The following is a 14,417-nucleotide window of genomic DNA, read 5'->3' as shown; positions in this document are numbered from 1 at the left end:
TCTTAGCTCCCATTTACACCAGTCCCAACAAAAGAACAAGGCAAGGCTGTGCCTTTAAGTTCCCTGGAAAAAAAATAGGGACATGCTGCACTTTAAAGACTTCATTCACACTGATACTCCTGTGTTTAACTTTTCCAAACAGAGGTGAAGCCATATGGGAAGTATAAACAACTTACCACTTTACACAATTTTTGTCTGGCCACATCTTAAGTGTGCTGTCCATTTCTGGCCACCAGTCCTCAATAAGGATGTGCTGGATCTGGAGAGAGTCTAAGAAGGAAAACAAAGTTAAAAAGGGGACTGGAAAACTTCAGTTATGAGGAACAACTACAAACATTAAACGTATTCTCCATGGAGATGTAAAACTAAATAGGGGATATGAACACAATACATAAATCTTTGAATGGCAACTGTATTTATTCTAAAGTCCTTAAAGAATACACATGGCCACACAATGACATTGGATGAGTGAAAGTTTAATCTTAAACTGTGTAAGGGGTTCTTTACAGTTAAAGTGTTACTAAACCCAGGACCCTGCATCCATATATCTGGTCTCCCACAGTACACAGAACATGGAAGTGTAATTATTTTAGTATATATAAACTGCTAAATACCTTTTCCCATCAGCAGTTAGAGCAGTCTTGTGACTTCTATCATTGTCCAGCCCAGCACTAGCTAAAGCTTGTAGGAGTTGTTTTCTTTCTGCTCTAGGAGGATGGAAATCCCCTGTCCTCTGTCTGGAAAGCTCTGATTGGCCCTGTGCTGATCACATGCACTCTCCCAGGAAGAAAAAAACTCTCTAGCAATATACACCAAGCTGAGCATGTGCATGCCTACCGTTCAGACTGGAGATAAGTAGTGGTCACTTGAAAAAGGGGAGGAACAGAGAAGAAAGAATCAAACAGCCTTTTTTACACAATGCAGAGGATTAACCCCTTAGGTTCTACTGTGAGTATAACAAGCATGCTTTACTGCATATACAGACTGATTTTACTGTTGTGGGTTTAGTAACACTTTAAGGTGGTAAGGATGTGGAACTCCCTTCCCACATTTGGTGGTGTCAGCAGGGAGTGTACAGTACTGTAGATAAATTTAAAAAAACCTTTAGATGGGCATCTTATCGAACACAACATACAGGGATATGGGAAGTGGTAGAGACATAAATGCATACACACACCCACACAGGTTGGACTGGATGGTATTTGTTCAACCTTACCAACTATATAATCAACTATGTATACAGTCCAAATTTTCCAAATTATTTTGTACAGCTTTACATAAACATGTATATATTCAATACAATTTTACACACACACACACAGTTTCTTTAGTCAACCTTACCAACTATGTAACTGTGGGGGTCAATTTACTAATGATTATCACATGTGATAATCATGTTTTTTGTTTTTTAAATATCATATGGGATAATAACATAATCAATTCACCAAGATAAAATATTGAAGTCAATACAACAAATTTGAGAAATATGTGTGGTCAATACTGTATAAAAGGTCAATACTGCATAAAAATTTTGAAAATCAATATAGTCAATTCTCTACAAGAAAGCCGCATTCGCTATTTATCTCATGGTGTAGGCCAGTGGTGGTCACCTTTCTTGATATGGAGAGCCTGAAGTGTGGTCCTAGACATCACCAAAGGAGCATGCGTAAAATGTAATGAATATTCATTATCAAAGACACAGCAGGATATAGTCAACGATATATAGACAGGAGACACATAACATGAAGCTGCTAGAAATTGCTATAACTGGGCAGCACAGTGGCTAAATGGTTAGCACTTCTGCCTGGCAGTACTAGGGTCACTGGTCCGAATCCCAGCCACGGCAACTCCTGCCTGGAATTTGCATGTTCTCCCTGTGCCTGCGTGGGTTTCCTCCAGGTACTCCGGTTTCCTCCTACACTCCAAAGACATGCTGGTAGGTTAATTGGATCCTGTCTAAATTGGCCCTTGTATATGAATGTGAGTTATGGACCTTAGATTGTACACCCTTGAGGGTTAGGGACTGATGTGAATGTACAATATATATGTAAAGTGCTGCGTAAATTGACAACGCTATATAAGTACCTGAAATAAATAAATAAATAACAGGGCAATATGGTGTCTGCAGGGGCCCTGAGGGCTGCAGAAAAAGTGCCAAAGGGTTGCATGTGGCCCCCCTGAGCTGCAGCTTGGGCACCAGGGGTGTAGACAGTTGATACTTCAGAAATGTATAAAACAAGTTGAACTCTGCACCTGATAGTAAGTTAAAAGAACATTGTATCAGTGTGGAAATATTATTTTATATCCTGAGCTCAGGAATGTAAATAATTTGTATCATTTCACTAGAAAAAGATCGTTCTGTGAATGAAGGTACATTAAGGATGTTTTCATAGTTTACAATATTTCTGTGTGTCTTCAATCATGGAAAAATCTTCCTCTGGTGCAGTGTTTGTGCTGGTTTACACTTGTGCGATTTCTGATGTGACTTGAGGCACAGAGAATCGCATGACATGTGAAATCACATAGGGGTCGATTTACTAAAGGCAAATAGACTGTGCACTTTGCAAAGTGCAGTTACACTCTGCAAGAGCAGTTGCTCCAGAGCTTAGTAAATTAAGTAAAAATTCACTTTGCAAATATTACCCAATCATGTTCAAGGAAAATAGAAAAAAGCATTTTTTCTTGCACGTGATTGGATGATGAAACTCAGCAGAGCAGCTGTTCATTTACTAAGCTCTGGAGCAACTGGTTGCAATGGTGCAACTGCACTTTGCAAAGTGCACAGTCTATTTGCCTTTAGTAAATCAATCCTATTGTTTTCAGTGGTGCCTGTTCAAATCAGTGTTACTGTGCGGTACAATTTTGAAAAAGGTTCCTGTACTACTTTGGTGTGATTTTGTGCATTTTGGCTCCATAGAATATGCTAGCCACATTTGAAGTCACATCAAGGTTGCACTACATGATCACACTGAAAGGTGCATCAGAATTTAGTCGCAGTAGTGTGAACCAAACCTTCCTCCTCCATCACACAGTTGGTTAGCTGCATTCTCTGGATTCCAGCGGTAGATTCATGTGGCTGGAATTGCCGTGACATGCAATTAGCAGCGGCTATTCAGCCCATATAAACTAAAGACAGGCTGACAGCAGCCACCACTGTTTGCATGTTGTCCCACACCAAGCATTTACTTGCGGATGTTCTAGCCTGGATTCAGATCACTACATTCAGTCTCAGACATCCATCCTTAAAAGCAGGTACCAGGGGCGGACTGACCATTCGAGCACTCGGGCACTGCCCGAGGGCCCAGGGTCAGTAGGAGGCCCCATGAAATGCCCTGGTACGGTCAGTAGAGGGCCCCATGAAATGCCCCTGGTACCTTTTATAGGCTTTTTTGGGTGTGACTTGAGGGTGGGCAAGGAAACAGGGGCCCCATGATCCCCTATTGCCCGGGGGCCCCATGAATTGTCAGTCCGCCCCTGGCAGGTACCCACTTTGTGTGCGGCTAAATGACAACAGCGGGAATCCGCTGTCAGCCTGTCGTTAGCTCATATAGGCTGAGCGGCCAATGCTATTTGAATGTCCCATCCATTTCAGCTGCAAGAATCCAGTGATTTTTGCTGGTGGAATCTAGTGGATGCATGAAAATTGCCTTGTTAAAGGGGCTTCAGCCTGTGAAAAAAATAAACTGTGAAGAAATGACATAAAAAATAGCACTAAATTTAAGTGCTAAATATCACACACCGTAAATACTCAATGTATTTGTTAAATAAAGCTTTATTAGTGAATAGACTACTTTTGAGCTATTTTAAGGCAAACCTCCATGCAATATTTACCCATATGCTACTTTTAATTCTCTCAGATCACTTTTTCCTGCATTTAGATGTTTTTATTTATAGCCACATCTAGACATATTTAGTTGAATTCACACGCGTTTGCATGCATCTAGCTGTGCTGTATTCTAGATGCAGGAGAATTCTATTTTTTCTAAATGCAGCTAAACTGACTACACTTAAACGAAGGTAAGTGCACAGTGTGAATGACACTGTTGAAAAATCATTACATTGGGAAGATTTACTAATACCGGTGCACACAGAATCCTGTGCAGCTGTGCTTAGTAACCAATCAACTACTAACTTCAGCTTGTTCAGTTAATCTTTGACAATAAAACCTGGAAGCTGATTGGTTACCATGCACAGCTGCACCAGATTCTGAGTGCTCCAGTTTTAGTAAATTCCCCTACCTCAGTCTGTCCGACTATGTCCTACTCTGTCCACTTTTAGCACGGGTTCATATATGTGCGGTGTAGTATATCGCATGTGATTCGTACAGGAACCACACCACATTCCTGTGCAAATCAAATGCGATTTGTGTGCGGTGCGATCAGAGCCATACATTTTGTATGGCTCTGTTCGCACTGCACCCGCACCAAAAACGTGCAGGACCCTTTTTTGGGTCCTCACTAGAATCGGATCGCATGGGTATTCACACCTATGTGATCCGATTTTGCACATCGCACCATGTTTTGCAGACTGCTTTCGGGGTTTTGTTAACTTAACATACACACCCGCAGCGGTTCGCATGAACGGGGTGCGATTATGATGCGGTGTGGAATTCGCACAGAAAATGCTGCAAATTCCGCACCGCATCAGTGTGAACCCAGGCTTAGGCGATCCCTGAAAACTATTCTCTTCAGAGAAGCCTATCCTGACTCCACCTAAGAACTATATGTGTATTTTCTCCATCAGCTCATCCCCCCCCCCCAGGTATTACATTTTACGCTCCCCTCTGATTTCTCCTGTTTTGGATTGTGCCCCCACTTTGTAAAGTGATGCGAAAACTGTTGGCGCTATATAAATCCTATAATAATAATAATAATAATCAACCCCTATGTACAGCCCTTGCCAAAAGTTTTGAGAATGACACAATTATTAATTTACCTGCATGGAAACATGTGTAGTCATCATTGATTTGAACAAAAATGTTTCACAGTAGTGATGGGCTGAACACCCTCCTGTTCAGTTCACAGTCAAACATTCAAACCTACCAAAAGTTCGACCATGAACTTCAAACAGGTACATTTGAGTATATGGTAAGATACCGCTCAGTTACTAAAATACCGCATGAATTATATTATTAAGTCATGCGGTATTTTAGTAGTGAAACATTCATTCATGTTTCAGCTTCCCCGCTGACAGCTGAATGTCAAAGGAATTGTTCGCATTGCCCAGCAATAAAATTTTTTTTTTCTTAATGGCGTAGGGTCTGGTATAGATATTGAGGGGAACCCCCACATCAAATGTTTTTTTTAAATGGCATGGGGGTCCCCTCAAAACCCCTACCAGACCTTTATCTGAGCATGCAGCCCGGCAGATCACATAAGGGGGGGGACGAGCAAGCCCCCCTTCCTGAATCATACCAGGCCAAATGCCCTCAACATGGGGGGTGCTTTGGGGCAGGGCAGGCTCCCCCCCAAAGCACCTTGTGGTGGAGCTCTGCAGGCAGGGGGGCTTATCAGAATCTGGAAGCCCCCTTTAAAAAGAGGGCCTCCAGATCCCCCCTACCATGTGAATGAGTATGCGGTACATCAGGCCTTGAAATTTCCACTTGTCTGCTCGCCAATGCCGAGTGGAAATTATGGTGGGGGCGAGTGTGTCCCCCAGAGCTGTCTTGCTGAGCAGGCTCGGAGCTCAGGCCAGATCTGTCATTGGCACTGAGAGCCATCAGACTGCTCAATAGCTGAGTGCAGTGAAAGCAAAGCAAGGAGTGTGTGCTGTGCTCTCTGCCTCCCCCTAGAGTGCAGTACCTGGATCTGTGAGTGAACAACGAAGTACTGCAACTTTTTATAGGGCTGTGTGTGTGAGTGTACATGTGTATGTGTCTGTGTATGTATGTACATGTGTCTGTGTGTATGTACATGTGTGTGCGTGTATGTACATGTATGTGTACATGTGTCTGTGCATGTACATGTGTGTTTGTGTGTATGTACATACATGTGTCTGTGTGCACGTGTCTGTATATGTATGTACATGTGTCTGTCTGTATGTACATGTGTCTGTGCGTGTGTATTTCTGTGTATGTACATGTATCTGTGTGTATGCGTGTCTGTAAATGCCTGTGTGTGTATACATGTGTCTGTGTGTACATGAGTCTGTGCGTGTGTGTACATGTTTCTGTGTGTGTATGTGTATGTACAGTACATGTCTGTGTGTGTGTACAGGTGTCTCTGTTTGTGTGTGTTTGTTGGTGGCAAGTAACTCTTAAGGCCTGGCTAGTAGCTCAGGACTGGAAATTTTAAGCCCTACGGTATATGATACCACTACTCATTCACAAAAAAAAGTGTAGTGTAAAAAAACAGGAGACAAGTCCTTTATTGAAAATAAAAAGTATAAAAATGTCCCCCCAAGGAGATCCAACATCAATCACTATGCCCGCCGCCACCACCGCCAACCAGAAAAAAAGAAAAAAAACTGCTCCGCCCTTGATGCTGTATCCTAAGAAATGTTTTTTTTTTTTTTATTTTTTAGTCTTTGTTTTGTTTATCAAAAAATAAAACCCCCAAAAGAAAGCTCAAAAGCTCTATCGGTCTAAAAAAAAATGATAAAAATTTCATTTGCGTACAGTATTGCACAAGCGTGCAATTGTCAAAGTGTGACAGCTTGGAAAGCTGAAAATTGGCCTGCGCAGGAAGGAGGTGAAAGTGCCCAGTAGGCAAGTGGTAACAAATAGGGCAATCAGGGGTTAAATGTGTGCCTTACTAAGAGATCTATCTATCTGCTTTGCAGTGATGAGAAACTGACAGATCACTCCCTGTGTACAAAGCTCTGTGTTGAATGACAACACAGAGCTCTGGGCTATGAACGTACACAGACGACCAGCAGGTCCTGGCCATGAATCATTGGCTGGAACTAGCTGACAGGCTCCTGCTGTGTACAATTACAGCAGGTGCCGACAGGGGTGTGTGTGCATGAAACCCGGAAATAGGCAGTGACGTACCTAGCTTTGCCTACAGCAGCTGCCCATCCGCAGTACTTTGCAGGCAGGTGGTCAGAAAATGGTTAACCCCTTCCCAGCCAGTTTCATTAGTATTATCACTGATCACTGTATTAATCTCACTGGTGATGTCAGTAGCAGTTAGTGTCAGATTGCCTGCCACACTTCCGTAACTGATCGCCGTCACTTAAGTCACTGATTGCCATCATTAGTAGTATAAGAAAAAAAATTCCAATATACAGTCAGGTCAATAAATATTGGGACAATTCTAACATTTTTGGCTCTATACACCACCACAATGGATTTGAAATGAAACAAACAAGATGTGCTTTAACTGCAGACTGTCAGCTTCAATTGGAGGGTATTTACATCCAAATCAGGTGAATGGTGTAGGAATTACAACAGTTTGCATTTGTGCCTCCCACTTGTTAAGGGACCAAAAGTAATGGGACAGAATAATGATCATAAATCAAACTTTCACTTTTTAATACTTGGTTGCAAATCCTTTGCAGTCAATTACAGCCTGAAGTCTGGAACGCATAGACATCACCAGACGCTGGGTTTCATCCCTGGTGATGCTCTGCCAGACCTCTACTGCAACTGTCTTCGGTTCCTGCTTGTTCTTGGGGCATTTTCCCTTCAGTTTTGTCTTCAGCAAGTGAAATGCATGCTCAATCGGATTCAGGTCAGGTGATTGACTTGGCCATTGCATAATATTCCACTTCTTTCCCTTAAAAAACTCTTTGGTTGCTTTTGCAGTCTGCTTTGGGTCATTGTCCATCTGCACTGTGAAGCGGCGTCCAATGAGTTCTGAAGCATTTGTCTGAATATGAGCAGATAATATTGCCCGAAACACTTCAGAATTCATCCTGCTGCTTTCGTCAGCGGTCACATCATCAATAAATACAAGAGAACCAGTTCCATTGGCAGCCATACATGCCCACGCCATGACACTACCACCACCATGCTTCACTGATGAGGTGGTATGTTTAGGATCATGAGCAGTTCCTTCCTTCTCCATACTCTTCTCTTCCCATCACTCTGGTACAAGTTGATCTTGGTCTCATCTGTCCATAGGATGTTGTTCCAGAACTGCGAAGGCTTTTTTAGATGTCGTTTGGCAAACTCTAATCTGGCCTTCCTGTTTTTGAGGCTCACCAATGGTTTACATCTTGTAGTGAACCCTCTGTATTCACTCTGGTGAAGTCTTCTCTTGATTGTTGACTTTGACACACAAACACCTACCTCCTGGAGAGTGTTCTTGATCTGGCCAACTGTTGTGAAGGGTGTTTTCTTCACCAGGGAAAGAATTCTTCTGTCATCCACCACAGTTGTTTTCCGTGGTCTTCCGGGTCTTTTGGTGTTGCTGAGCTCAGCGGTGTGTTCCTTCTTTTTAAGAATGTTCTAAACAGTTGTTTTGGCCACGCCTGTTTTTGCTATCTCTCTGATGGGTTTCTTTTGTTTTTTCAGCCTAATGATGGCTTGCTTCACTGATAGTGACAGCTCTTTGGATCTCATCGTGAGAGTTGACAGCAACAGATTCCAAATGCAAATAGCACACTTGAAATGAACTCTGGACCTTTTATCTGCTCATTGTAATTGGGATAATGAGGGAATAACACACTCCTGGCCATGGAACAGCTGAGAAGCCAATTGTCCGATTACTTTTGGTCCCTTAACAAGTGGGAGGCACATATGCAAACTGTTGTAATTCCTACACCGTTCACCTGATTTGGATGTAAATACCCTCAAATTAAAGCTGACATTCTGCAGTTAAAGCACATCTTGTTTGTTTCATTTCAAATCCATTGTGGTGGTGTATAGAGCCAAAAATGTTAGAATTGCGTCGATGTCCCACTATTTATGAACCTGACTGTATATACCATAGTTTGTAGATGCTATAACGTTCACACAAACCGATCAATACACACTTATAAGGATTTTTTTTAAAATCAAAGACAGGTAGCAGAATACATTTTGGCCAAAATTAGATATTTTACATTTTTGTTATTGGATATGTTCTATAGCAGAAAGTAAAAAAATGTTTTTTTTTCCAAACTTTTTGATCTATTGAAAAAAAATAAAAATCTGTGTGGTGATCAAATACCACCAAATGAAAGCTCTATTTGTGTGAAAAAAATGATATAAATTTTGTTTGGGTACAGTCAGGCCCGGACTGGGCATAGGGCACACTGGGCATTTGCCTGGTGGGCCGGGGCCGCCTGGATAGGAGGGGCGGCCGGGCGGCACACAGAGGAATCGGACCATGCATTTCTCGGTTCCTCTATGTGCTGCACGGCCGCCCCTCCTATCCGTCTCCTGCATGCCCTGGGCTCCTGTATGCTCCCCCCTCAGCTGCCCCCCCTCATCTCCTGCAGCGGCGCTGCCTGTTTCCCCCCTTCCTGCAGCTGCTGCGGAGCTGCTGTCAGCATAGACTGTCAATGCTGACAGTTCCCCGACCACCACAGACGGGAGAGGAGAGAGAAAGATGCCCTTCTTCTTCCCGTCCCCTCCTCCTATGTCTGCCCCCCACCCATCCCCCCCTGCAGCTTTGTGTCTTCTCTCCCTTTTCTCTCTTTTTTTCTATACTTCTCTCTTTCTCTCTCTGTCTCTCCTTTCTTTCCCTCCTTCCTTCTTTCACTCTCTTTCCTTCCCTCTTTCTCTCCCTCTTTTTCTTCCTTCCTTCTTTCTATCCTTTTTTTCAACACTTTTTTCCCTCATTCCTTTTCCCTCTTTCTTTCACTCCTTCCATTTTTCCCTCTTTCCTTCGCTCCCTACTTCTTTCCCTCTTTTCTTTTTCCCTATTTCTTTCCCTCCTTCCTTTCTTTCGCTCCTTCCTTTTTTCTCTCCTTCCTTCCTTTCACTCCTTCCATCTTTCCCTCCTTCCTTCTTTCCCTTTTTCTTTCCCTCCTTCCTTTCTTTCGCTCCTTCCTTCTTTCACTCCTTCCTTTCTTTTGCTCCTTCCTTCTTTCCCTCCTTCCTTTCTTTCGCTCCTTCCTTTTTCTCTCCTTCCTTCTTTTCCTCCTTCCTTTTTTCGCTCCCTCCTTTTTTCCCTCTTTCTTTCTTTCCCTCCTTCCTTTCTTTCGCTCCTTCCTTTTTCTCTCCTTCCTTTCTTTTGCTGCTTCCTTTTTTCTCTCATTCCTTCTTTTCCTCCTTCCTTTTTTCGCTCCTTCCTTTTTTCCCTCTTTCTTTCTTTTCCTCCTTCCTTTTGCTCCTTCCTTTTTTCTCTCTTTCCTTCTTTCCCTCCTTCCTTTCTTTTGCTCCTTCCTTTTTTCTCTCCTTCCTTCTTTCCCTCCTTCCTTCTTTCGCTCCTTCCTTCTTTCCCTCTTTCTTTCTTTTCCTCCTTCCTTTTTTCCATCCTTCCTTTCTTTTGCTCCTTCTTTTTTTCTCTCCTTCCTTTCGCTCCTTCCTTTTTTCCCTCTTTCTTGCTTTTCCTCCTTCCTTTTTTCCATCCTTCCTTTCTTTTGCTCCTTCCTTTTTTCTCTCCTTCCTTCTTTCTTTCTCTCCTTCCTTTCTTTTGCTCCTTCCTTTTTTCTCTCCTTTCCCTCTTTCTTTCTCTCCTTCCTTTTTTTCTCTACTTCCTTCTTTCCCTCCTTTCTTTCGCTCCTTCCTTCTTTCCCTCCTTCCTTTCTTTCCCACCTTCCTTTTTTCTTTTCTTCCTTCTTTCTTTCCTTCCCTCATTCCTTCTTTCCCGCCTTCCTTTTTTCCCTCCATCCTTCCTTCCCTCCTTCCTTTCTTTCCCGCCTTCCTTTTCTTCCTTCTTTCTTTCCTTCTCTCCTTCCTTTCTTTTGCTCCTTCCTTTTTTCCCTCCATCCTTCCTTCCCTTCTTTCTTTCCTTCTCACTTTTTTTTTTCTTCTTTCTCTCCTATAAAAAATTGTAAAAAAATACATAAAATTGTAAAAAAATTTAAATAAAAACCTACTGACACTAGTGGTGTAACTACCAGGATTGCAAAGATTGCTCTTGCAACCAGTCCCTGGTGTTCCGCCACTGGAAAGGGTCGCTGGGCTTGGGGCTGCTCAGTCCAAAATGCCCGGGCCTATTTCGTATCTCATTCCGGGCCTGGGTACAGCGTTACATGACCGCGCAATGACCAGTTAAAGCAGCGCAGTGCCGTATATTAAAAAATTACCCGGGATAAAATTTTCCGGAGCTGAAGTGGTTAACTGCTCTACTCTTTCCACAATGAGCTTTAGGCTTTAGTTGTAGTGTAAAGTGTGATTGCCTCCAGTCCTGTCCTCTAATACCAGAGCTGGCTGCTGTCACCGCCGTTCTGTACTTTCGATTCTGCACAGACAATGAGTGTGGGCTGGACTTGCTGTGCTGTCATGAGACTCCCTCTCCCTGTGTACACAGCACACAGAATCCACTGTATTGGCAGCTTCCTCTTCCTCCTCCTCCTCAGTGCCGGCTACAGACACTCACCACACTCACCAAAGCTGCCCTCCGTGTGCCTGTCCTGTGACTGACCATTCCTTGTTCTCTGCTCATACGGAGGCAGCCTCATACGGAGGAGGTGTCTGAGAAGAGAACTTTTATCATCCCCCCAGACATGGCTGCGAGCAGCGAGGAGCCGGGACAGTCCGAGAATAACTGGGGGATGCAGAATGGAGACCTGGACCCGGAGGCTGAGAGGTGTCAAGTACTCAGGAAACTCATCCAATACAAAGTGTACAAGAGGCGCTGGTACTTCCTGGCTGTGGTGTGCCTGCTCAATGCTTCCAATGCCATGGTATGTATGGCTGACCCACCGTATACTCTAGCCATAGGGCCACAGGGCCACAGGGGAGCGCTACGGATTGGAGTTATCTGTGGGAGACATAGGAGCTTTTGTTTGGGAAAGGACACCCCTATTGCTTCTGAGGAGTCAGAGAAATTTGATTTATTAAGAATAAATAAACTCATTATTTAATATATATAATTAATGTTAATTCTAAATATTTATTATTATTATACAGTATCTATAAAGCGCCAACAGTTCGCTCAGCGCTGTACATTACAATGGGAGACAATACATGAGACAGTACAATGATAATACAATGCGATACACGAGGGGTTATTATTATTATTATTTATTGTAATAATATAAATTATTTTAATACATGCCAATATTATTATTATTTAGTTTTATTATTATTAATAATAATAATAATAATAATAATATAATTATTATTATTATTACTATATTTATATGTATTAAATTATAATATAACAATAATAATAATTAAATTATTACTACAATAACACTATTTAATGTTTAACTAAAATAATAATAATATTTATACGTATTTTTTTCATTCATTATTAATATAATTATTACAATAACACTATTTAATGTTTAAATAATTGTAAAGCACTGAGCAAACTGTTGGCACTATATAAATCCTGTATAATAATAATAATATTTATACGTATTACATTCATTCATTATTAATATAATTATTACAATAACATTATTTAATGTTTAAATAATTGTAAAGCGCTGAGCAAACTGTTGGCACTATATAAATCCTGTATAATAATAATAATATTTATACGTATTACATTCATTCATTCATTATTAATATAATTATTTCAATAACATTATTTAATGTTTAAATAATTGTAAAGCGCTGAGGAAACTGTTGGCACTATATAAATCCTGTATAATAATAATAATAATAATAAATAAAATAGTAATACTTTAAATGCATGTGTATTAAATTCATTAATTGTTATTAGAATTATTACAATAACACTATTTAATGTTTAAATAAAATAACAATAATATTTACATTTATATGTATTAAATTAATTCATTATTATTATACAGGATTTATATAGCGCCAACAGTTTGCTCAGCACTTTACAAAATAAAGGGAGACAATACAGCTCAATACAAGAGGGTTAGGAGGGCCCTGCTCCTTGGAGCTTACAATCTAAGATTCATTCTTATTAGAATTATTACAATAACACTATTTAATGTTTACATAAAATAAAAATAATATTTATATGTAATACATTTCATTCATTATTAATCTAATTATTACAATAACACTAATGTTTAAATAGAATAATAATAATATTTACATTTATATGTATTACATCCATTCATTATTACAATAACACTATTTAATGTTTAAATAAAATAATAATAATATTTACATTTATATGTATTAAATTCATTCATTGGTATTAGAATTATTACAATAACACTATTTAATGTTTAAATAAAGTAATAATAATATTTATATGTATTACATTTCATTCATTAGTAATATAATCATTACAATAACACTATGTAATGTTTAAATAAAATAATAACAATGATATTTACATTTATATGTATTAAATTAATTCATTATTATTATTATTATTATTATACAGTATTTATATAGTACCAACAGTTTCCTCAGCGCTTTACAAAATAAAGAGAGACTATACAGCAACAATACAGGTCAATACAAGAGGGATAGGAGGGCCCTGCTCCTTGGAGCTTACAATCTAAGATTAATTGTTATTAGAATTATTACAATTACACTATTTAATGTTTAAATAAAATAATAATAATATTTATATGTATTACATGTCATTCATTATTAATGTAATTATTACATTAACACTATTTAATGCTTAAATAAAATAACAATAATATTTACATTTATATGTATTAAAATCATTCATTGTTATTAGAATTATTATAATAACACTAATGTTTAGATTAAATAATATTAATAATTATATTTATATGTCTTAATTCATTAATTATTATTAGAATTATTAGAATAACACTATTTAATGTTTAAATGAAATATTAACAATAGAATTCCAAAAAATAGTGCCACTCTCTCTTTAAAGCTAAATGTTAAAATACCCCAAACCAGGGGTGGCTAACCTGTGGCTCTCCAGCTGTTGTGGAACTACATTTCCCATGAGGCATTGCAAAGATGGGAAGTTACTGACTTGCAGAGGCATGATGGAACTTGTAGTCCTGCAGCAGCTGGAGAGCCGCAGGTTAGCCACCCCTGCCCCAAACCATATGTGTCATCAAATACCACGTGACTGTGTGTACCCTCAATTCAATATCACATGGACAATGAAAAAGTAAACAAAATAGAAAACATTGCTTTACCCACTTGCCCTCCAGAGGTTTTACCCCCCTTCCTGACCAGGCGATACGGCACTGCGTTACTTTAACTGACAATTCCACGGTTATGCAACACTGCACCCAAATGAACTTTATGCCCTCTTTTCCAATAAATAGTGCTTTCTTTCAATGGTATTTGATCGCCTGTGCATTCTGTTTTTTTTTAAGCTATAAACAAAAAAGGACCGACAATTTTGAGAAAAAAAACAATATATTTGACTTTTTGCTATTAAACATGTCCAGTAAAAAAATTTAAAACATCAAATTTCATCATAAATTTAGGGCAAAATGTATTCTGCGAC

The 14,417-nt window shown here is 39.8% G+C and overlaps 1 protein-coding gene across 1 annotated transcript in view; it reads left to right on the top strand.

Moving 5' to 3' along the window:
- Window positions 1-11,335: 11,335 nt before the first annotated feature.
- SLC49A3 (solute carrier family 49 member 3) overlaps window positions 11,336-14,417 on the top strand; it is a 50,828-nt gene continuing 47,746 nt past the window's right edge. The window contains exon 1 of the mRNA XM_089670874.1: window positions 11,336-11,721. Within this exon, the coding sequence (XP_089527000.1) occupies window positions 11,542-11,721 (180 nt within the window). The 5' untranslated portion in view covers window positions 11,336-11,541. The remainder of the gene's footprint in view (window positions 11,722-14,417) is intronic.

The sequence above is a fragment of the Staurois parvus genome, unplaced genomic scaffold, assembly GCF_062004578.1.
Source record: "Staurois parvus isolate SC_StPar_1 unplaced genomic scaffold, SC_StPar_1.0 ptg000096l, whole genome shotgun sequence".
NCBI classification, from domain to species: domain Eukaryota; kingdom Metazoa; phylum Chordata; class Amphibia; order Anura; family Ranidae; genus Staurois; species Staurois parvus.
This window is presented reverse-complemented; position numbering and strand designations above follow the sequence as displayed.